At 41.3% G+C, this 25,765-nt stretch overlaps 1 protein-coding gene across 3 annotated transcripts in view; it reads right to left on the reverse strand.

Moving 5' to 3' along the window:
* Positions 1 to 25,765, reverse strand: part of LOC124114713 (E3 ubiquitin-protein ligase SHPRH-like) — a 460,251-nt gene that overhangs the window by 70,963 nt on the left and 363,523 nt on the right. For all 3 annotated transcript variants that reach the window (XM_046475414.2, XM_046475413.2, XM_046475415.2), the window contains 7 exons: positions 15,385 to 15,515; positions 8,110 to 8,189; positions 7,340 to 7,483; positions 5,434 to 5,535; positions 4,953 to 5,027; positions 4,457 to 4,648; positions 1,261 to 1,353 (listed from right to left, as the gene is read on the reverse strand). In XM_046475414.2, coding sequence (XP_046331370.2) covers positions 1,261 to 1,353; positions 4,457 to 4,648; positions 4,953 to 5,027; positions 5,434 to 5,535; positions 7,340 to 7,483; positions 8,110 to 8,189; positions 15,385 to 15,515 — 817 coding nt within the window. The remainder of the gene's footprint in view (positions 1 to 1,260; positions 1,354 to 4,456; positions 4,649 to 4,952; positions 5,028 to 5,433; positions 5,536 to 7,339; positions 7,484 to 8,109; positions 8,190 to 15,384; positions 15,516 to 25,765) is intronic.

Raw genomic sequence — 25,765 nt, forward strand, 5'->3', positions numbered from 1 at the left:
TCAGCATTGGTCCAGGTGGACTGGAGGCGCAAAGGCACTGGAGGGGCAAAGGCGTGGAGCACCATGTAGTGTCTCAGAGCCGCTGACAGTAGTTGATACGCCTGGGTAAGCATTGCCATCTAGGAGTTCGGAGGTGCCAGAGGTGGCGCCAATGCCTGGGTGGTCACAGAAGTGTAGATAGGCGCAGGAGCCTGTGTAGTCATGAGTGCCTGTCATTGTCTGCCTAGTTGTTGGTGTCTGAATAGACGTAGGGGAGGCCGTGCAGACAGGCGTAGAAGAAGATGGAGGCTTCCAGCTCAAAGAGGACAGCATAGCTACGACTATAGGTGTTGCAGGGGTCTCTTGGGAGACAGACATCCTAGGTTGCCTGTAGTCCGCTAAGTATGGTGCTTCCCTGATACCTTCCGATACTTGTAGAAGGCTGTAGGAGAGAGGGGAGGGCAGAAGCTACACTTAGCAGCTACTAGACACGGGTTGGTACAGTCCAGACACAAGGGGTGAGGAATCCTGCAAGACTTGTTACCATGGCAATGAATACAACGGGGCATAAATCTGCAATATAAGCAGAGGTTATAATCATAATGTGTACATTCAACAATGAGAAAGTGCAGACAATTCTTAACCAAAACTTGGCAGTTAAAAGCTAAAATTACGCCTTTGTGAAAGTGAAAAAACACTTTAATTTCCAGTAGCCACTATCAAGCGCAATATATTAATGCAACAGAAAAAATAAATGTAAGACATGAAGTCACAAACCATAGCAATGATATAAATCACATGTGAAACATTGAATTAAACAAAAAGCAAAGGATGCCAGTAGGTTGCTGGGGCTTTTGTTTTAAAACACAACTACCGTTGTCAGTCAGTGACAAGAAATAATGTGAAGATATGTGACATCATCACTTCTGTGGTCACATGGGTGCTGTGCGATGGTAATAGCCACACAACTAGTTGGAACAACTTCTTCAGCTGGAACTCACACTTTGTCTTTCTGTCAAAAAATAGCAGTAATGCATCAAGGAGTAATCAGGATAAGTTAAAAACTAACTCAAATACTACTTAACCATCAAAAACCTTGAAAAGAAAATCAACAGGAATTGGGTTAAGCCCAAACAATTCTCTCAATACACATAGTAGAACTTTTCTTGCCTGAGATGCCGCTTTCTGAGCATGTTTATCCCATGAGAAAGTGTTATTTGAAGTAATACCCAAATATGCATTAAATGACACATGTAAAAACACATATGCTTCGTCACTTACCATTGAGAAGATAAGAGCTTTGGCTTTTGGGTCTTCCTTGCACACTTTCTTGATACAACTGACAACTGCCTTTACCTTGGTCGAGTGGCTGCCCTGAACAGAGGACAGTGTCAAAGCATTTAGTGTGGAGATATGTTTTAATGAAATTAATATGCTAAATTTTCTCCATATAACTGATCATTTACACCATGAATTAACAATAGGCAGGTTTGTTATCCCTTGAGTTTATATATCATTATCTGAATATATATAGTGTTATGAGCCAGTATATATTATAAGTTTATTGCTCATGACTTTTAGTGGCAGAAGATTTGCAAATTTTACAGTAAATTATATATTTATATACTTATCCTATCTCTCACTATGCATTTCATTTCCCTAGCCTGTATTGAGTGAGTGAGTGAGTGATTATGGTTTTACGCCGCTTTTAGCAATATTCCAGCAAAATCACGGCGGGGGACACCAGAAATGGGCTTCACACATTGTACCCATGTCAGGAATCGTAGCCTGTATTGGTCATACAACCCTGAGATATACACGAGGAAGCTGGTGCTAAACATGCTTCAACCAGAAGATTGTCACACAACAGCATCTGAAGATATGAACTCATGATTCGGGTAGATCACTGCACTGAGTGAAAAGAACCCTTTACATTACTAGGACACAACGTTCTAGGTCAAAGATATTGTCTCTACGGATGAGTGTTGACTCTCCAATGAGTACTTGATCTGGGAACCTGAGCGTACAAATGATAAACAAAAGAGTGGACCTCAATCATTTATTCATGATGTTCCAAATGGGAGCACCTTCCATTGGTAGTGAAGATCTTGAAAAATAAACTGGTGGTGTAGGCGTGGTGTCAAGCCTAGGTTGAAGTAACAGGAGCCACCTGCGATGCATTCGTGGTTGTAGAGTCTCTGGGTTGTACAGTTGACTGTCTGGAGCGCTGCTGAAGAGCCACCTACAAAGACTGGAGAAGAGAATCAAAAAGCGAAACCAACAGGGAAGTCTGATCTCTATGATCCCATGAAGTCAGTAAGGGGGCTGTCCCTGGAGGAACCGTACTAGTAGAAGGACCTGCCGAGGGAAGTTGAGAAGGAGGAGCCACTGACGGAGAGTGCAACGCGCTGGGTGATCATTGGTCTGGACGCGTAGCAATGAGAGGAAGGTCGGCGTCAATCCTCATATTGATCCTCATCTCGATGTCGATGTCAATGTTGATGTCGATGTGGAGGAGGATCATACCAATAGTAATCAAGCATTGAACAGTAATCCGAATAAGGGTGATATCAATGATCCCTGTAACGATCAGGGGAGGGAAACGGATGGTACCGCATGGGTCGATATCAGTGTGACGGAGACGTTTATCGGTCCCAATCAAGCTCCCTGTCCTATCCATAGCTTCGAGATAAGTGTCGATAGGGATGGCGTTGAGATGGGATGGCAATCAATTGGAATTACGATGACCGTTGGTGGAACTGGAGAGACCATGGTCATAGGTGTAGGATCGATCTGTGGATGGATGACGCTCCGGAGAGTTGGAATAAGTCTCATCAGGAGGAGGATGATCTCCCTTCTGTTTCGTGTTAGGTCCTGCGATGATCGAACCCTTGGTAAACGATCTTGAAAAAGTCGATCTGTAGACCATCTGTCTGTTGAATGACTCTTGGAGTATCGATCCTTTGAATGGCAACCTTGGAAGATTGTTACCGTGAATGGCGAATGTCCACCCTTGCGATTCGATCCTAGTGGTCGATCTTTGGAGTGTCGTTCCCTGGCCGGGTGAGGTTTCTCCTGTCAATCATCTGCTGTGGGTCGGGAACGTTCCCTACTTCTCCTATTTCCAGTAGGCGACGTTGAAATTGTATGGGAAGAATCAAAAGCAACTTTGATGGGTAAAACCAGAGGAGCCTGAAGAGAAGAGACAGGACTTGGCGAAAAAAAATGTCGACTGGTCAACTGTGCTATTCCATGAAGTCGATGATAGATGTCATCCAGTTGATGGTCGTTGAAAACCAACTGCTTCAGTAGTCGGATGTAGTACTGTGGAAGGGTCCATAGCAGTAACTGCTAAACCATGCACTTGTCTGATGTAGTTGACTGAGTAATAGTCTTTGAAAGTGGAACGCTTAAATTAGTTGATAGTGAGGAGTTGGTGAGAATCTTGTCATACAGAAAACTGTCTGAGACAGCATCCTCCTTGAACAATAAGGATGTGATAGTAGAAGACGGTGGTTGCTTGACAACAGATTTTACAGTTGAATGGATGCAAGCTTTCATATAATCCCACTTGGGCTTCTTAGTAAACAAAGGTCCATGTTTGGCATCCCATGATTTTGATCTCCGGTCAGTGTTCCGCTTCTGACATTTATGTAGGTATATAGTAAAAGTCTAGTCTGATAGGTGGGAACATTCCAGATACCGGATTTGCAAACACCACTACAGCCAAAGCATATCATGTGAGGATCCACCAGTGAAAAAATATGACAAAACTTCTTGCAGGACGGACGTTATATCTGGTCCTTCCCCATAAAGTTTGCAAGAAATATACTTGAACTCCTGTCAAAAAACAAAAAAAGAACAGAAAACTCAAGACATTTTCTCGAACAATAGCACATCTCCACATGGAGGCGAAAGAGAAAGAGAATGAACATGTCAGGTGATCAGACCACTTACGTCATGGTGCACAGGATTTTGGTGACCCGATTGTTGGGCTGGTTACCATGGTGATGCAAGGGGTGTTTGGGTGAAATGGGCTTAGATGCTGGAAACTTTGTTTTAGGACATTTCCACATAAGGATCGGAAGAAGAAGGATGAAATGAATAGTGTGAGTTAGGAAAAGTTTAAGAATTGAAACTCTCATAAAATGTCGTGGGTTGGTATGGCTATGGTAAGTGGCCGACTTTTCTGCCTGTTTCCAACACTGTTTCCTGGATTCAAGAACGGAGCATTTGCCTCATTCAAGACATTCGACTGACAAATTCTGGACATTTGTGAGTGCAATGATTTGTGTACAGGGCCTGTTATTTATTGCTGTTGCCACATATTTGTTGGCTTTTTTATTGTAAAACTAATACTGTGTGTTATTTATCAACTGTGTGTGGTTGTTTACTGATTTCACAACTTAGTTCCGTATGTACCGATGTCTGAATTAACTTGTAACAATAGGAGAGAAGTGCTATGTATGACACTTACTATTACTATTGTATCTTCTTCTTCTTCCTCAGCTGATTTCTTTGTACTGACATATGAGATGTCGGAATGATGTGTTGCCTGGCGACACAGGGCACACTTCAGTGAACGATTGCGCCCCCCAAAGCTGTATTGTTCCACCATAATCCGTATACAGTCCAGGCAGTAGCAGTGACCACACAGCAGAACACTCCACTGCACCAAATACAAAAGGTAGTTACCAGTACAGAATACTTCATTCCTTTATCATGTTTTGTTTATTATCTTTTTATCAATAGACCCTACCCATAACATTTCAATCCTATAAACTTAGGACTGAATACCTGTACAGTCCCAATATCATATCACAAACAAATCATATTGGTAGGCCTTCAACTGCTTTGTTTTGCTATGACCTGTGACCTTGAAGCCAATGTGACTTCAGTTTCCAATTACAAGTAGTTTCTCCTCAAGATGACCTGGCTGCTGTGGAACAACTTGCCCTGACGTCAGTACTCACTTCTACCCCAAGGGCTTTCTGACATATAGGGCAGGGATCAGGGTTGGAGCCATTTCCATCCTTCCCTTCCTGAGACTGAAACACATAACATGGCTCAATATTAATTATCTTTTGAGGACATTTCCACCAGAGGAGACCTATTGCTGAAAAGGGATATAAACATGAACTCAGTGATGCGGGAAAGCTCACTGGCACTTCGACTGCCCCTCACTGGAAATTTTAAGCGCCTTTCCAATATACACCAATCACATAATTAGTGCTGTTACAACATGAAGTTTTTATAATGCCAATACCTGACCTTGAAAGGGAGCTTCAACTTAACAGGTCATCAAATCTTACTCAGACACAGTCCCCACCCAAGAGATAATGCTGATCAGTGTTATCTTATTCCCATCATAAATACTTACTGACACTGAAGGAGCCTAACATTCACTGTTACCCAATCATATGTTGGAAAAAACACATAATTCATTAACTTCACCTTTGCCAAATTGGTTAGGTACAGCAGTTGTCCAAGTTTCTTCCTCAGCTCCACCTCTGCATTAGCCTTGTCTCCAACCAGGCGCATCCTGTGCACTGCCACCTGCACAACACAAACAACATGACACCAGTTAGCGAGATGGTTTGTCCTGTGGAGACTGTACATGGCATGTGCACATAAATAAACATGTAAAGATGGAGTGGAATGTATCTGCCCCCTCGCTGCTGGGATTGTTTGTTTGTTTTATAATCCATCAATTCTAATCCTCATCAGTTAGGATTTTAGAATGTTTATTTCTTGGATTGTAAATGCTATAGTTACCAAAGAAATATATCGATCAAACATTCGTAATTGATACTGCAGAAGATATCTAGGTAGGTGGCTTTGTGTAAATGTAACATAAACTTGTACTGTGGCAACTAACATTTCACCATAAGAAGTGAATCAATGTCTGAGATGTAATACCTGTTATCTTCAAACATACTTGTCAATGATGGCAAAAGGGGAGTGCTGATGATGAATGTCTAAACATACTGGAAACTTCTGAAGGTGTTATCATCGGAATAAACTCTCTGCTTGTGCAGATTCACAGAAACAATGTTCAAGAAAACCAAGAAAACAGCATTTTCACCATTCCTTGCCATGGGCCACATTAGAAGTTTGTTCATATAGTTGTGAAAAATAGGAAGTTAATGATGAAGAACATGAAGCAAGGGATGTAACTCTGGAAAAAATCATATTTATGGCACCAATTTTCACTCATTAATATTTGATGGCAGTTATTGTTTGGAAATGGGGAAGTTAAAATAAGGAAATTTGCATACTATGTAAAAGGCAACAGCAGATCCCTTGGTCAATATGTGTGCAAAGATGATGGTATCTTTAACAGTTGTGCTCTTGGAAATGAAATGTGAAGCTCCACTGAATATCATGTCATGAGCCATTTGGAGGAGTAAAATGATTAATCCTTACTTCATACAGCTTGCTACAGTCAACATATGCTCACTATATACAGATTGTAATGCACAAAAACTTACAATTTCAATCATCAAATGGAACAACTAAAGACCTAAACCTATGACATGACATCAATCAGTTTCATAGATACATGTCAAACATGTCATACATCCATCAATCAGAGTCATATAAGTCATACATTGATCAATCAAGGTCATACATACATGCTATACATCCATCAATCAGTGCAATACATACATGTCATACATCCATCAATAAGTGCATACATGTCATACATCCACCAATAAGTGCATACATGTCATACATCCATCAATCAGTGTCATACATACATGTCATACATCTATCAATCAGTGTCATACATACCGGGTACATGTCATTCATCCACCAATCAGTGTCATACATACATGTCATACATCCATCAATCAGTGTCATACATACATGTCATCCACCAATCAGTGTCATACATACATGTCATACATCCATCAGTCAGTGTCATACATACATGGCATACATCCACCAATCAGTGTCATACATACATGTCATACATCCACCAATCAGTGTCATACATACATGTCATACATCCATCAATCAGTGCATACATACATGTCATACATCTATCAGTGCCATACATACATTTTATACATCTGTCAGTCAGTGTCATACATACATGGCATACATCCACCAATCAGTGTCATACATACAAGTCATACATCCGTCAGTCAGTGTCATACATACAAGTTATACATTCGTCAATCAGTGTCATACATACAAGTCATACATCCGTCAGTCTGTGTCATACATACATGTCATACATCCGTCAATCAATGCTTAACATGCATGTCATCCATAACCTTCACACAGTGATTAGAATGCTTCATACAGCATACAGAAACAAGAGGAACAGCATGATGATAACGTGATGTTGTACCTGTCCTCTCTCTATTACATTTGGCTGAGGGATCTCTGACTGAGGTTCATCCTGCAGGCGGACACGAAGTCGGGTTGTCGCCATGTCAAGTTCATCTACTGCTGACACCTGTTCTCTGGCTGCAAGCCATACTGCTCTCAGAGGCTGACAGGATAACCATTCCAAAATATAACCCATTTCAAAACCAATATCAATTTTTAATGATAGTCCATTTTAGGTGAGATGAAGAATGTTATTCCCAACAGAAAACAATCATTGGCATCTCTCTTCAGGACATCTGCAGTATTTATGAGCAGCAAATAGTTACGAAAGCAAATAAAATATGATAATGGTAACACTATTTTTCAGAGGATTATCATTTGCAAAAGCCTAAGGTCTGGCATAACAGCCCAATGAAATTGAAATGGTGAGGAAGGAATTTCAAAATCTGCTTCACATCCTATCTGTAACATATCTGTAACATATCTGTAACAGCGGCCATTCAGTACCGCTGAATAGTGACCAGTAGATGTTCTCAAGTATAATTGTAACGTTTATCCACATTACAGAAACTGATTGTCAGTAGGCTTTTACCATGTAGACATTTTATAAGGAGACGATTTGGATGAACTCCTACAATTGGTTTTCTACATGCCGACACTTGCAGGAATTATACAGATGATGGAATCCATACCCAGTCCTCAGTTCTCCAATTAAGGTTATTATAATTATGATTAGTTATCACATCTTACTCATCTTAGTTAGGTAGGTAGAGCTGTAGATGACTGTACCTTGAATTCCTTTTTCAGTGCCTCCAAGTGACGTATGTGTGTAGCTCCTGCATCAAGCAAGTTCTTCTTCTGATGTGGCACTATAATATAGTAGAGAATCAGTTCAATTATTTTGTACAGATGAGTCAATAGATTGACATCACAGGGATTATAGCAAATTCAATGTTATATATTCTATCCTAAGTTTAGACCAAAATGTCAGGTCTGTGGGTTTATACTTCCTGAAGTACTACTATTACTTACTAAAGTGATGTATGACTGGATTTGGGCACTATGAACATGCTTATACTGCTGAATACACAAAGAGTAGTGCCACTCCATGTACCTCACCTGCATAGGTAGTCAACAGTTTAAAAGGTCAAGAAAGACGGACAATTAACAAAAGTTGCTGTCAGCATTGATATTCGGTAGCTAACAAAATCTGATGATTTAAACAAAATATGATGTCACCTTAAGGCGAAACACCCAAGCCCAAGTTCATCTTGTCAATTTGGCAATTTCAGAGCAGAAGTTCACACAGCCAAATACATGTGCATGCAAGAGAATTTAGGGGCATGGTCAAATATAGCTCAGAATATTAAACATTGGCCAAGATTGAACATACAGGTTTATCCATACTACTAGCTACACATGTACCAAATTTCATTCCATCTTGCAAACATATGGTAGTGTAAAAATATATGGTAGTGTAAGATAAAAAGTTTCAGCTTTCATTATGGTTGAAGTGCAAAGGTAAAATTCAAGGTCACAATTTGAAACATTGTTCAAAAACAGAACATATATGTTCAGCCCAAATACTTACTACAAAATGTACCAAATTTCATTACATTCTAATAAAAAATGTTTGAGTTATGGCCATTAAACATTTTTTTTAATATAACTTACATGGCGATCATATTGAAAATCAGTCCAGAATATCTGGAACCAATGTCATCATTTGTGTGAATAAGCATGTGAAATTTCACCTTCATTGGTCAAGTAGTTTCTGAGGATGCCATTTAGAAAGTGGTCAAATCTAACAAATGTATTATTTCTTTGTAAAGTACAGATTCTCGTCCTTTTTTTGGTTGAGTACCGTCCAGGATTCGAACCCACACTGCCAGAGTGAGGCACCTAATCGCCAGCACACAAAGTCAGCGATCCAAACCACTCAGTCACCGAAGCTTCCACAAAAACGAAAGTCCGACAACTTGTAGTCTAGATCTGGTATTTTGTTTACCCCTCTGACAAGTGTAAATTGGCTAGGCTCCCATGGCCGAAAGCTATGAACACACAATGCCATTTAGAAAGTGGTCAAATGTAACAAATGTTATATTTGGGACAACACTTTCTTTGTAAAGTATGAGAATCAGTGTGATCAAAATGCAAAGGTGAAATCAAGGTCACAATATTGACAAAACGGAACATTTACGTTGAGCACCACTACTAACTACACATTTATCAAATTTTATTACATTTTGAAAAAAAGATAGTTGAATATCAGTCATTAACAGATTTTTCAATATGGCTGCTGTGGTGGCCATATTACAAATCAAGATTCCAATCTCTTGAACAAACTGGGGAATCATCATTGGTGGGAACAAGTGTACAAAGTTTCAGCTTCATTGGGTTTGGGCAATACAAGAGCATGGTGTAACAATAAGGTTAAATAAAGGTCAAAATGTAAAATATTGTAAGAAAAATGGAACATATGTGTCGAGCCCCACAACTAACTACAAATATACCAAATTTCATTATTTATTCAATAAAATGGCTTGGTAATGGCCATAGGAAGCTGCATCTTTCAATAAGGTCAATGTTCAAAGGTGAAATTAAGGTAAAAATTTATAATGTCGTGAAAAACGGAGCTAACATGTTTGGCCACACTACTAACTACATATGTACCAAATTATCTTTTGAAAAAAATGTCTGAGTAATAGCCATAAATCTAACAATAGTTATCATTGTGTATAATTCTAAGAATACTACCTCTAACACATCATAGCCATAAATTCCTGTTTATGCTGAGAACCACATTACAAATTTAAATAAATTTTCAACAGACGTTCTCTTCACTGCCCAAATATCTAATAGTTGTGAGGGAAACCCTATCCCTTGTCAGAGACGCCACTGCGCATGTGAAAGGCGGGAATCACCTCACTTCTTTCAACCCATGACCCTCATCAACTAGATGCAGATATTTGGGGAGGTGGGAGGGATTAATTCCTGATGTAATAGAGGTAGCATTCTTAGAATTATACACAATGATAACTATTGTTAGATAGTTCTTGTGAATACCCTACCTCTATTACATCATAGCCAGTATACACCAGAGGGACCGGTGGTATCTGGTATTTAGCACCCCTTAGATATTTGGCTTTTGTGAAGTGGGAATACAAGGATTGTATACAAAAGGGACCAAATGGGATATGTCTAATGACCTACCTAACTTCAAGGCTAGACATAAAGAAAACGTCATATTATGAATATAATATACATATCTTTAGCCACAAATGTGATACTTAGACATATTATGATGTCACTTCCAGTGATGACATCACCTGTGATGTCACTTCCGGTTGTCATTCAATGACCTCGTTTGCGATATATGTCTTCTATGATTTCATACCACCTTATGACGTAGTTTCCGTTATGCCCTTATGGATAGTGATATTCAACATATTTTGACGTTAGTCCGGACGTGAGGTCTTCCATGACGTCACTTCCGGTGGTAGTACATCATACATCCTAGATTATCATGTAGAAACCGTATATCACTTGTTTCCTTTCGATCTATGATTTCAGTGTTGCCACTTGACTTGTCCACTATCCAATAGCAAACTAAGTACAGAGGTCAACTTACCCTGAGTTTATGAGGTATTCTGAAATCTTCACACACACACACACACACACACACCCCCCTCCCCAAGTTCCCGAGAGAAGAAGGGGTGTCAAGGCTACTTGGAGACTATCACCTGGGCTGCCACCAAGGGTCCCAGTGTATACAGTGCATCCAGATCGGTCTGTATGTCTCGTGAGTTAAAGTTTGACAATGTGTTATGGGACTTCCACTGGCGGCTAGCTACGACTTGTTCAATGGAGACTGTATTCTATATGGCTAGACTTGTTGCAAGAGCTCTGATCTTGTGAGGCCTGCAGCTTCCCCAATTTGGTGTGGAGACATGTGCCAGTTTGAACTATCGACAATCGCCGATCTGAGCCACCTGCAAAGTACCCTTGCTTATGTCCTTTTCTGACGAGGGTTTGCAAGAGATAAAAGGCGTTTTCTCTGCTTTCTGTGGGGTTGAGTATCTGTAATGAGGTATCTCAAGGTTGTTATGGGACAAAGTAATCTTTTCAGATAGTCCACACTTTTACTTAAGGCTGGTATCGTACATTGCCTGGCTCCGAGTGGGCCGAAAGTCGACGACTGGTTTTGGCAATAAAATCCGGAAGTGATCTAAACGACACTGATTTCCATATTTGGGTATAAGTTACAGTGGACATGTGAGATAGCGTGTAATTCTGATACACGAGCCGCAGTGGCCATGGCTAGCAGAAAAAAACACGTTTTTCCTGGAAACTAATAGTAATGTTGCACTACTCATGGGCTCATAAGGTGGTTTCATCAATGATGACAATACTATAGATAGATTCTATTTTGGAAATATACGTGGTGTTACAATGTCTTCCAGTGCAAAAGACTTCATGAGTCAATTCAGTACTGGGTGGGTACCTATAGATAGGCCATCGTCTTGTAATACTTATGCCAGGGCGGATCCATAGCCTTTGATAATGCCATGTTGAAATTTCTTGTCGTTTCTGACGTACAGTAAGAATTCGACAACAATAGGTATCTTTATGTCCATGACGAACTTGTCCCATCTGTTTTTGCATAGGGCAGACGATGCTGGTCTTCATGAGCTTGCCACTCTTTGTGCAGCCGATTTAGAGAAACCGACGGCTTGCATTTTATGCGAGATAACTTCCAAGCGTGAAGTTGGAGATTGTCGAGGCGGCCGTAAAATATGTCCGTTTTCGGTTGTCCCATTAAATCGTGACATATCGGGAGTTTCAGACCTTTTTCCATTAGGAGTGGTAGTAACCTTGGAAACCAAGCCCTGTTTGGCCATGCTGGGGCTATAAGAATTATGACACAGTCTGTCTCTTCTATTTCTTCAGAACTCTGTCTAGAAGAGCCTATGGGGGAGATGCGTAAGCAAACATTCCCTCCCAGTCCATAGAAAGTGCCTCTACCTGGAGAGGTAGCGTGTCTGGTACAGGGCTGATGTAGACTGGTCATTTGTTGTTGAGTGAGTGAGTCAGGGAGTGAGTTTGATTTTAAGCCGCTTTAGCAATATTCCAGCAGTATCACAGCGGGGGACACCAGAAATCGGCTTCACACATTGTACCCATGTCGGGGAAACTAACCTGGTCTTTGGGGTGACGAGTGAACGCTTTAACCATTAGGCTACCCGACCGCCCCCAGTTTGTTGTTGAGACATGTGGCGAATAGGTCTAGGTTTGGAGTATCCTATAGGTAGGTTGTCAACTTGAATACCTCAGGATGTAGTGACCGTTCCATGGGTACGATCTTTTTTTCCCGGGATAGGTAATCTGCTAGGATATTCAACTTGCCCGGTATGTGTCTTGTTTCGATCCTGCAACTCACTGAGTCTACGTGTAGCCTCCTACAACAAAGGTTGATATTTTGTGCCCACCCTGGTGCTGTATGTAAGCAACCACGGTCAAGTTATCTGTAGCAATCTTTACTGAAAAGTGGTGCAGACAATCTAGCCATGCTTCTAGAGCTAGATATATCTCTCTCATTTCTAGGCAGTTGATGTGTAACACCTTTTCTTGGTGGACCATTTTCCCTGTACTGAAATATCGTTCACATGGGCACCCCAACCCTCTCCGGACGCGTCTGTGTAGAGTTGATGTAGAGGGGAGGGGGGAATATGAGAGTCGAATACAGGGCATGACGTTCTGACGAGTTAGCCACCAATGCCGTTATGAGATTTGAATTGGCGGGGATTGAATTAGTGTTTCTAGCTCTAGGATTTTGGTGGTGTTCATCCAGTTTTGCAGGGGTCATAGCTGCAGTCTGTCTCTGCAGGTCAGATCTTGGATGGAGGTGAGCGTGCTAAGGCAAGACATCTACCAGCATCTTGATTTGATGGGTTGATAGTGCACTTGATATCCTGTCTTTGACCCTTGAATATCTGTCCTCTCGAGGACTGCTATGCCCATGTTGAGTAGAAACCTTGTGCCTATGTAGGTGATGTCCTGTGTGGGTACTAATTCTGATTTTGATGACGAACCAGGAAACCTAAGTGCATTAGTAGCTGAATAAGGCACACTGTATTTAATCTGATCCGTGACTTGTCCTGATCGGCCGATTGGAAGTCGTCTATACATCCGTGTAACCTTATGAGTTTAGGTGGGCGAAACTGATGACGGGATCAGTGATCCTGGTGAATAACCATGGGGCAATGGATGTACCGAATGGAAGTACCCTGACCTGGTATCTCTGACCGTTGACTGTGTAGCGCAGATTTCAACGATGACTTGGATGGATGGGGAAGATAAGCGTCCTGGAGAACTTAGCTTATCATCCAATCTGCTTGTCTTAGGCATTCTCCAACTTCTTTTTCGAGCAGCCATGAGTCGTCTGTGATGGCTTTTCAGTTGTCTGCATGCGTACTGCATAACGCGACTTCCGACTGGTCCCTGAGTAGGGGGAGTGCTGAACTTGGGCAGTCTTGGATCGATGTCTATGAGACAGGCTAGTTCGACGGGATTCAATGTGGTTGTAGCGTTGATATTCTGAAGTTCTAAATCGTTGTCCAATGGGCAGGCAATGTCAGCAGGGTCTGAAGAAATCCGTTGAGCTCTGGTTTTATTGATGACGTCATCAATATATGACGGACAGGGGAGGGTATGAAATTCTTCAGTTATGCTGACAGGTTCTTCATACCCAGCACGTTCTAACAAGGGTTTGGCAGCCGTGTTGTCTTTGTTATCTGGTTGAAAGGCTGGCATCAGATTATAAAGTTCTGCAATGATATCTTTAATGGAATAATTATTTGGTTTGTAATTATCCCCCGAAGTAGAGTCTCCATTGCATGAAGAACCAGTGTTAACAACAGAACCGCACCCCCTGCTCAGGCTGCGCCTGGCTAGGGGTAGAATAATCCCGGTCACCTGATCTATGGCTAGCAGAGTGGGAATCACGTGTTCTATAACTGTATGATTGTGACGTAACATCCACTTCGCTTTCCCTGCCCGTATAACTGGACTGTGTGACGGTATGGGATGGCGCACGCTTGGGAATTCTATCCTGATTTGCTCGATTTTTGTTGTCAGTTCGTCTATCAAAGTGGCTAGAAGGTGACTGGTGTGTATTTCTGTGCACACTGTGATGCGATGTCTGTGATTCATGATCTACCCTATGATGTGCGTGGTAGGGAGGGGATCTATGAGATTCAGAGATTTGATGTTGCCCACAACCTGAACAGAGGGGCGTCTGTTTTTGGGATGAAGTCCTCATCCCACAACACGTTCTCTAACTACTTACTTACAAGAGCCTTCTACCCTCTTATACCCCTGTTCTCTGCTTGTAGAACCGCTCACTGCTTGTCTTTAGTGAAGCTTGAGATGATCTAGTGTGGCTTGTAAGTGTGGAACAGCAATCACGTGTACAAATGTATGCAACATCAAAATTTCCTTGTTGTCATCTGGACACACAGGAAAGAAGTGAGATGATTCCTGCCTTGCGCATGCGCAGTGGCGTTGATGAGGAATAGGATTTCCCTCACAACTATTAGATATGTTAGCAGTGAAGAGGACGTCTGTTGAAAATTTATTTAAATTTGTAGTGTGGTTCTCAGCATAAACAGAAATTTATGGTTATGATGTTATAGAGGTAGGGTATTCACAACAATTATAAGTTTTTCAATATGGCTCATGTGGCAGCCATATTGAAAATCAAATTATAATCTCTGGAACAAATTGGGGAATCATCAATGGTGAGAACAAGTGTATGGAATTCAGCTTCATTGATTCAGCGGTTTCTGAAGAGAAGATATTTATGACAGGTGATTGACAAAGCATGATGCACATCACACAACGGAAGATATATGCTGGACAAGCAGGCCATGAGATGCCAAATGAATTTCAACGGGTATTACGAAGAAGTCCAATGTGGGATATCCTGTAATGTCAGTAATCCTTCACAGTACCCTCTGACAGCCAACTTGAAAGATTTGAAGTAACTATGCTGCATATACAAACCACCATGGTGTCTGCAGAAGTTAAGGATGCTCTTTAGAGTCTTTTCCACATCACTATCAGCCCACGTCCCCTGGCGCTTGGTGTTCACTTGATGCACCATTTCTTGACCTTCATTCATGCTTACAATACCCCTGAAATGAAATTAGGATGCATTATGGCTTTCTGAGAAAGTGTACCTACAAAACTGTTTTGTGAGGTGTTTTTTTTTTCTCATGACCTTTGACCTTTTCATGACATATGCCAAAAGTATTCCCAGGGGCCATATGAAAGAAATCCATGGAGGATCAATATCTAATGTCAATAAAATGTGTGTGGCAGACAGAACAATAACTGGCAGCAATGTCAAATTTCCACAGAACAATAGAAGATTACGATAAACTTCAAACAAAACCAGTGGTGTACCAAGTTGTTTGAAATAGACTATAATTACAGGCGATGCATTGGGGAGACTCTCAAAAAATTAAAATGCAAATATTTCACGAAAGGGGTGAATGGTGAATAAAGATAGAAAATATTAAGTTAACATTTGAAATTGTAAAGACTGCAACCCTTGAAAATTGTTCTACGACCATTGAAAATTGTAAGTTATCTTAATGATGGGATAACAGAATGTACATGGAATGTTGATTCACTGATTAAACGAGTGATGTGAGATTTCATTTTGGAATATGCAATATAGTTTCAGTTTAAATACAAAAATGCTCCAAGATGTACTGATTTTATGATATTAACGTGCGATATGTAGAAAACAAAATAGAATAAAATTAGCACAACACATTTTGAAATATAAATTGTGCTTTCAATACTATGTGACGCCCAAGCAATTGGTATCCTTTTGGCAGAACTGACTGACAAAGTATCTTGTCATCACAGAAGTATCATTACAGCTCAATATCTGATTCGTCAGAGGAAGAATCCAGATCGGTGGTAGTGTCATTCAACGAGATGATGACTGAGGCAACGAGGCCAGTATAAACTCCATCACATTTGTGGTACTGATGTTCAATGTCAAGGACATGATCTTCAGCCTTTTGCCAAACTTCATGAGTAATTCTTGCAAAAGAAGCATGTATGATGGTTTTGACATCTTTCAGACTGAAGTTTGTGCTATTCATAGCTGTACCTCCTTTGCATTTGCCCCAGATGAACTCTATTGGATTAAGCTCACAGTGTCTGATGGGTGAACGTATGATGATGTGACCATGATGCTCTACTAGTTTGACTACCCTGTATTAAATGGTTGTTTTGTTCAGTCAGATCTGGTCCATAAGCTGTCAGATGGTTTGAATATGACATTGCAAGAAGTTAGGTTACCTTGCATCCATGCATTCACAGTGCTCAAGGTTGGCATGCCTGTACCTGGTTCACACATGTTGTGATAACAGGCGTGGTCAAAGACAATAACACTGAGTTATTCAGATTCGGTAGAAGCTGGTCTTCCATCCACTGTAAGAACACCTCCTCATTCATTTCCTGATGATAATCACCACCAGCCTTTTTAGCTTCAAAGACTAAGGCACACCTGTCACTGAGTCTTTTCCCACAGGTTCCAGCATGTAACACAATTAGTCTGGTCATTCTGTAATTTAACCTCAAGAAAATTGCAACAGAATATTTAACGACTGTTTCCTTTTAATTGAATGTATTTGAGTTTGTATTAAAAAGTCTACCAAAATCAACCTTCGGGAAAATGGTTAATTCCTGCATCAAAAAAGATAAAAACCAACGAGGACAATAAGGCATCTACGGGCTGCCGTACATCAAGAAGAGCCCGCAAAGGGAGATAATTCGTAGTGATCCTGCTAGTGCCTTGGAAAATATTCAGAAAAAAAACAACGAAAACGGAGCCGTATTATTTTATGGTAAGTTGACAAATACACATTTATTTAAAAATGTAATAGATAATGATGAAAATAATAGCAGTTGGCTTCCAATATACTTCTAACATGCCCATCAACCATAAATTGTATAGCGTTGTCTGCTATGTAACTACGGCCGCACCAGCAGAGAAATGTGTGTTAAACAGGACCGATAACCATATTCCTGTCTTTTATAAATTCATCCAACAATTTAAACAACTTTACTCTCTTTTGGCACGATGCTGTAAGATATTTTTCTTCTTTCAGAATTACGGCTACCATTCTGGAACAGCATGATCTCAGACAACAGTGCCAGTGGCCAGTCTCCGTTTCTTGACTTGAAACTAAACTTGTAGCAGGAGTAGACCAAATACTGTCCCCAAAGATTGTTTGGAATACAGCGAGGCACTTGTGTGTTTATTCGCCGAAGGCTTGGGTTCGATTCCCCATATGGGTGCAATGCGTGAAGCCCATTTCTGGTGTCCCTCGGGGCAATCTCATTAAAATCAAATCTTTGTACTCGCTACCGCCAAACAAAGATCTAGGGACATTCCATTAGGGATTGCTCTCGGGGGCACGGGTGGCCCAATCGTCTAAGGCGCCGTGATTCGCTGTGCAGAGTTGCGTCCCTTGGGCACCCCAGAAACCTATGATTGTGGGTTCGAATCCCGGTTCGCCCCGATTACGTTTCTAGGTTTGTCAGCACCATACCCGTGCTCGTGGGTTTCACCGAAGACCTGCATCACTTCGGGCTTTCCTTCCACATTAAGCTGACACTCAATACACTTATACTCAAATTGAATAGATTCGCTCACTAAAATAAATGAATCTATAGTCAGTATAGCCTGTGTTCACTCAGCGTATCAGCGACAGTAATAGATAACCGGCTGACATGAGTTTCGCCGGGGCCCCTTTCACCAGAATAGACTATAGTCGGCCAACTACCCATGCGTTACCAAGTTCCAGTTCTTTATGATATTAACATATTTATTTACATAAAGTGGAGGGATTGGCAAACAAGCAAATTTTGCTTATCTGAATGCCTCTCCCAAACATGATACACATACAAATTACAATGTATTAAAGTGATTTGAGAAATAGCATACATGATATAATTGACATTAAAGATGATTATTGTTCTGTAAGTGTTTTATTACTGGATTATCTTTCGAAACTACAGCTACGTTATATTATTTACATCTAGCACAACAACATCATAGTATCTTATATATTTGCCGTAAAAGGAGACTGTGCTTGTCGTTAAAGGCGACTTCTGACGGGATCGGGTGGTCAGACTCGCTGACTTGGTTGATGCATGTCATCGATCCCAATTGCGTGGATCACTGCTCATGATGTCAATCACTGGATTGTCTGGACCAGACTCGATTATTTACTGGCCGCAATATTATTATAGCTGCAATATTCCTGAGTGCGGAATTATAAAACAACAAAAAATGTAACTTCTGAAATATGCAACCAATATATTTACTTAAACGAATGAGTGTTCAACTATCAGTAGTTGTGAATAAGCATCAGAGTTTATAAAAGTTGGGATTAATACGACAATAGTTTGGTTATAATTTTCTTTCAAATCTAAAACAAGTATACTGGAACATGTGATATTCATTTCCCCCTTGTACGCAAGTCACAATTCGGGCAGACTCAATCAAAGGAACATTCTGCAACGACCCGTTTCTACGGACAAAATAGTATTACTTGTACGAAATTGTAAAACTTGTATTGAAGGACACTTGACTTATCAAAATCATCCATTGACTTTGGAATTATATAAACGTCAAAACTTGCATCCAAATAACATAAAATAGCAAATGTTTCAGTCGGAGGCTTGGAGGCTTGCTCATTGTTACCTCAGACTGTCACTGGCTACAATTATTAATGGCTATGTATGACTGTCCCCCCCCCCCCCCCCACCCCCTACACACACACACACACATACACACATTTAGGTTATTTCTTCCACAATTAGTACATTAAGTTCTTAAAATGATATATGAAGTGTGATTATCTTACATTTGAATATAATATGTATGACTTCATTCCAATATTTGAAAATCTATGGCAACATTTAACTTCTCGGCCACTCTTCATATATGTCCTCTATTTGACCTTAAACTATTATAATGAATTAAATTGTCCCTGTGATATTATTTATAAAGTAAATAAAAGTTGTATACCCAGATTGTTCTTTAAATTAGTTATATTAGAAAGAAAACTATAATAAATTTGAATCTCTTCCTTCCTACAAATATCCAAGAATACGAAAATACGAATTATATAGGCCTATATCTTGTGACCTTGAGAAAGGTCATTCCCATGAGTTGATTTTGGTAGACTTTTTTTCCCTGAAAGCTGACATGCTACCAAATAACATAAAGTATGAATTAATTCTGTTGCAATTTTCTTGAGGTTGGCCATTTATTTCGACCAAAATGACCAGACTAAATGACACGTTTACCTTGTCCTAACGGGACCATGGATGCGTTATGCCTATCTGACAGTAACCACATGTAATCAGTAGAATGATTCTTGTTGACCCATGTCTCATCAAGGTGAATGATTTGGAATCCGAGACATCTGTGGTCATGAATGGTACGCAGGTAATTTGAATGTATGGATATTATAGAATACTTTTCCCTGAACACCCCCCTGTTGTCCCCAAGTGCGGTGTATTTGAACCCCATCTCATGCAGAGCTATGATGAGCGTAGTTTGTGAAACATTTGTCATTTCTCTAATTTCATACTGAATTTGTTTACATGTCGGAGGCACCTCCTGCTCGTACATCTTGTAGACCATACGTCTTATAAGTCCCTTATCAAAACTATCAAGTTTTCTTTTTCTACCTACTGAAGCTTTACTGATACGGAACTTACCTTCTTTGATTTATTTACTATACCATATACTTGTTGGTTTGACATTCCAAGTGCTTTGCATGCTCTGAAGTACACCCTATCAACAGTGACCCCTATCTCTCTCCTTTACAAAATACTTGCACCGGTAGACGTTTGCTACTATCGACTCTGTGTAACCAACCATGATTGTGCTCTACGTGTACAATACTTCATGCATCATGGGACCTGATGCATTAATCACTTGAAAATGACTAAATACCATTATATTATACCAATTCATCACATCATTCATATTAAGAGGCATTAATATACCATTAGGTTCTCAAATTATAATTATGGGATAAAAGTATGTTTCTGATTTCCTTCATTGGACTCAGTCAAAATAATCAAACCTCTATTTTGGATGAAAATCCCTCCTGTAAAATTGCAAATAGAACTGAGGCATATTTAAATCATACACCCCCGGCCAAGGACAACCCTTTTTGATGAGGTATTTTCATAAAACATCTTTCTAATCTGTTTTATTAACGATTCACAGCAAAATCGAACAAGAGTTATCATTATTAATAATTCTAAGAATACTACCTCTATTGCATATCTTCCATAAACCCTGTATTTTGGCTTCAATCACAATAACTAAAATTTATAGATTTTCAACAGACGACCTTTTCATTGTTAATCACACAATTAGTTGTAGCCAAGTAGTCTCGTAACTACCCAAGCCATGACGTCATATAATGGTGACAACATCACTTTTTTCCCTCATATACTACTAGAGGTAGATGAATTGGGGAGGTGGGAGGGAGTAGTTCGCATGCAATAGAGGTAGTATTCTTGGAATTATTAACATTGATAACTGTTGTTCGGTAATTCTTACGAAACTTCTACCTCTATTACATCTTTGCCAGACTATACCAGAGGGACCCGGTGGGATCTGCCTCTAGTAACTCCCTGTGTAATTGACAGCAATCCTCTTCTGGAAACTATTATCTACTGATTCTAATCCTACTTGAGATAATTTCCTCTGAAATTCCCCTTGAGGACTTGAAAATCAGAAATGTGTCAAGAATCAGTCAAACATGTGATATTTTCACTAAATTTACTGTTATATTTCCTGATCTTGATCATAATAAACTTGAATTTGTGACTTTAATACCGGACAATTGCATCACTTCCGGTTCTAACGTCACTTCTGGTTATGGCATCATTTCCGGTATGTCACTTCCACTTTTGGTAATGACGTCTCTCTAGGACAATTTCCTGGTAAGATGAACCCTGTTCTGCTATTTCTGGTCCTGACGCCACTTCCGATTATTCTCTCACTTCCGGTAATGATGTCACTTCCGGTCTAATGGTGATAGTTCAAATTTAAGGTGTTTCTAATCCATCCTACACCTAATAGACAGAATAATCAAGGGTGTACACACCCTTTGATGCTGCAGGTGTCGGACCCTCGCCCCACACCCCACCCCTTTTTTCAATAGAAGGGGTAAAACTATTGGTGGACGATAGTTTGTGCTGCAACAACCAGACCAAGGAATATAAGCCCTCTAAGTCTGGCTGTACGTCACACAAGTAAAAGCTGGTGGAGGTGTTTTGTGAGGCCCATTGAGAGCTAAAATCTTGTTCTACTGAGACTGTTGTGCATGAAGCAAGACTCGTGGCTAGGGCTCTGATTTCGTGAGTTGAGCATGATCCGAGTTGTGGCATAGAATTCTGAGCCTGTGAACTTGATGCAACCGTAGCTTTTAGCCATCCAGCTAAAGTAGCCTTGGTGATATCCTTGTTGGAATTAGTCTTACAAGATAAGAAGAATTTCCTTCGATGGCGTCTATTTGGATCTGTAGCCGAGAGATAGAACTTGAGAGCTCTGATGGGACATAAGAATCTGTCGGGGTGATCCACTGTTGGTCCTAATGCAGGAATTGTATAGTGTCTATGACCCAACGGTCCCATTGTGGTAGATTCATTCTTGGCTATGAAGTCTGGGAGCGATCTTAGACTTATTGAGGTCCAATATTGATCATGGGTAAGACTAGAATTGTCTAAGGCATGTAACTCTGAAGCTCTTGCTACAGTTGCCATGGCTAGGAGAAAAGATGTTTTCTTGTATTTTTAGAGTAGGGTAGTTTTAGCCATGGGCTTGTAAGGTTCCGTTTAACAATGCCAATAGTACCACAGATAGATTCCACTTGGGGAAGATACGAGGAGTTCGAATAACTTCTAGTAGAAAGGATCACATTAGTCTGTTGAGAATGGGATCTTTTCTGATGGATAATCCGTTATGTTGAAGTACAGAATGAAGGGCTGATCTGTAACCTTCTATCGTCCAATGTCGGAATTTGTTGTCTTGACGTAGATGAAGTAGAAATCCACTACCATAGGGGTTGATATCGCATTAGTCAAAATCCTGAGTCGTCTTCACGACTGAACAAACTTGTCTCATCTGTTGTCATATATAAGGGAGGATGAAGGTCTCCTCGATCTTGCCACAGCTTCTGGGGCAGGCTCATAGTATCCGGATGTCTGCATCTTCTGCGTGATAGCTTCCAGGCAGTTAGATGTAGGCTGGGCAGATTGTCGTGGAAAATGCTGGACTTGGGTTGTCAAAGCAGATCGCGACGAAGTGGTAACATGATAGATACCTCCATTAGTAGTATTAGTAGTCTTGGGAACCACGCCCTGCTGGGCCATATTGGAGCTATCCATATCTTGGTTATCAAGGTGAAGATCTATGGATGTAATGTCCATTCTGTTGCCACTATTCTTCCCCAACGAGAAAGACTGTCGGTCAGTATGTTCAGTTTCCAGAGTATATGTCTCGCTTCCATCAGGCAATTGAAGGCAATCGTGTAGTCTCCATCATCAGGGAGCTGGATCTGGTTCCTCCCCGCTTCTGAATATAGGCCACTACTGTGGTGTTGTCCGTGGCTATGAGAATGGATGCTTGATGAAGATGTATCCTCTATTCCAGGATGGCATAGCATATGGCCTTCATTTGCCTGCAGTTGAAATGAAGGTTCTTCTCTTTTGTGTTCCACGATCTCTGTACTGTGAGATCGTCCATATGGGCTCCCCATCACGAATCTGACGCGTCTGTGAATAGATGATGTTCTGGCGTCGGATAGGTCGGGGGGATACCACTCATCACATGTTCTCTTTGATTCCACCAATGGAGGTCTCTTAGTAATCCGGGAGGTAACTGAGTCTGGAACTCTAGGCTGTGAGATCGTATAGAGTTGATCCAAGTCTGTAGAGGACGTAGCATCAGCCTTCCTCTGATGGTCATATGTTGTAGAGACGTTAAGTTGCCTAGAAAAGACATCCACCGTCTCAGTGACTTGCTGGGTTGACTTGAAAGTGATTGAATCATCTTTATAGTCTTGTCGAATCGATCCTCTGGTGGCTAAGATATCCCCTGTCTAGCTGGAATCTTGCTCTGATGTATATGATGTCTTGAACCGGAGTAGTCTCTGACTTGGCTGGATTGACTTGGAAGCCTAGGAAGGTCATAGTTTGGACCAAGAATATCATGTTCTTATGTAGCTGATCTTTTCCTTGGTCTGCCACTTGGAAATTGTCCAGGTAACCAGGAATCGAACTAGCTGGAGATGAGCGTTGACTTGATGACTGGCACTGTAATCCTGGTGAATAGCGAAGGGGCTATTGCTATCCCGAATGGTAGGACTTGGAATTCATAGCGTCAGCCATTGATTGCAAAGCATAGATACTTCTGCAAGGATGGGTGTATCGGGACGTGAAGATAAGCATCTTGTAGGTAAAGGCTGATAAGCCAGTCTCCTTTCTTCAATGTCAACCCTAACTTCCGTATGGACTCAATCTGGAATTTTGGCGCAGGTACCAGATATCTCTTGCTGAGGGTCTTTAGGTCTGTGATCATCCTCATCTTGGTTGTATTCTTCTTCGAGACTAAGACGAACGGAGAATAACAACCCTTGGTGTTGTTGGTCTCCGTTAGTCTCGCTTCTTTAGTAGCTTCCTGAAGGCTGGATCTGCAGACACTAACTTGGCTCCTACTTGATGAAATCTGCATCCAACGACGTGATTCTTCAGGATAGGATGTTTCCTGAAATATAGCTTGTAGCCGTGAACCACGTCTAGATTTCAGTGGTCGGGCGTAACTTGCTTCCAATTTTCAGCGTATGACAGAAGGTGCCCTCGCACTGCGCCCGGAGTCGGCATTATATTGAAAGACGGTAGGTGTAAATTGCAGTCCATAGACATAACCAGGTCGAAAGGGTCTGTAACGTCGGAGGGGGTGGTAAGGAAGACAGAACTTGAGTTCGCCTCTGCCTCCCGATCTTCTACGGTGATTGTATCCCCGTTTCTTGTAATCTGCTTGGCGAATCCTGGGAAGACCTCTCATTTGGTATGAATCCTTCCTGGAGTGGACAAACTTCTTCTTAGGAGGCTGTTTGTACGATGATGTTTTATAGTCCCAGGGATGTTTCTGTGAATGGGATGACTCATGAGCTTTAGCAGCTATTCAGTAGCTGATATAGGTTGTTTCATCATGAATGTCTTGGTTTGGTTCGGCATAGCTCTGGATCTGATCTGGGCTAAAAGTTGTTGCCTTAGAAGTTATGCAGAAGTCCAGACTTGGGGGAGAGTAAGTCCTTACAATTGAGTCTAGGAGGCTATGGATGAGTCCGACTTGATCGGTCCGAATCTGGAGACCGATGTCAGATCCTTAAACCTCGATGCCGATAATGTGACATTATAGTCGGGATTGCGTACCAACTTGTACAAGTCTTTATCCATACGTGGAAATTCCAGAAGTGTGGCCTCGTGCATCCTTTATAACTTCCATTTCATACGTGGTAAAGGTAGTCGATCATCATGCTTGAGCTTGTGAATCTTGTGAACTGGTCAACAACCTTGCCAGCATAACTGGGCCAAGGTAATGTCTGATGTATGTGTTGAGACGATGTAGGATTCCGGCATCTGGGGTGGCGAATTTTCTGTCACATGCGGTTGAAGAATAGGTAGAGTTCATCAATTAATTCTACGAAGGTATAACCTTTGGTGTAGTCTCGATGGGGTGAGTTATCAGCCTGATCCTCAAAACAATCTGTCTCCACCTCCGACTGGCCTTGGGTAGCTCCCGTGGGGGGTGGATAATCATTGCTCTTCGCGTCTACTCCGTTCATAATCTGCCTCTGTGTGGCTTGTGGTCTGTGGGTAACGGTAGCTGTGCGGTGGCTGTCCTCTCAGACCATGCAGCTGGCTTGGGAGCTGTTGGTTGATGGTGAGCAGAGTGGCTGGACGGTCGGCTAACTGTAGGCTGGCGTTGGTCGGTCTGGGTAGCCGTGGGTTGCTGGCCACTGCGACGGCTGTACGGTGTCTTAACGGCTGGCTGGCTGGCTGGCTGGCTTGGTTCCCATAGACGGCCGGTAGATGGATGCCGTGCGGCTCCCAGACGGTATTGTCCCATGGTAGGGTAACGCCTAGTGCCTTATACCCAGATGGTCGTCTGGCTGGTCACTGGGCTGGCCATACGTTGCAGCTTGCTGGTTTTCTATATACGGGCCTACAGCCGTGGATGAAGATCTGATGGTGGCATTCCCCTCTGTGGTCTCTTGACCGGGGAATTCTTCTTTGCCAGAGCTATCTCCTTGATCTTTTCCAT

This window comes from Haliotis rufescens, unplaced genomic scaffold, assembly GCF_023055435.1.
Source record: "Haliotis rufescens isolate VD_foot unplaced genomic scaffold, xgHalRufe1.0.p SCAF_5, whole genome shotgun sequence".
Taxonomy (NCBI): Eukaryota; Metazoa; Mollusca; class Gastropoda; order Lepetellida; family Haliotidae; genus Haliotis; species Haliotis rufescens.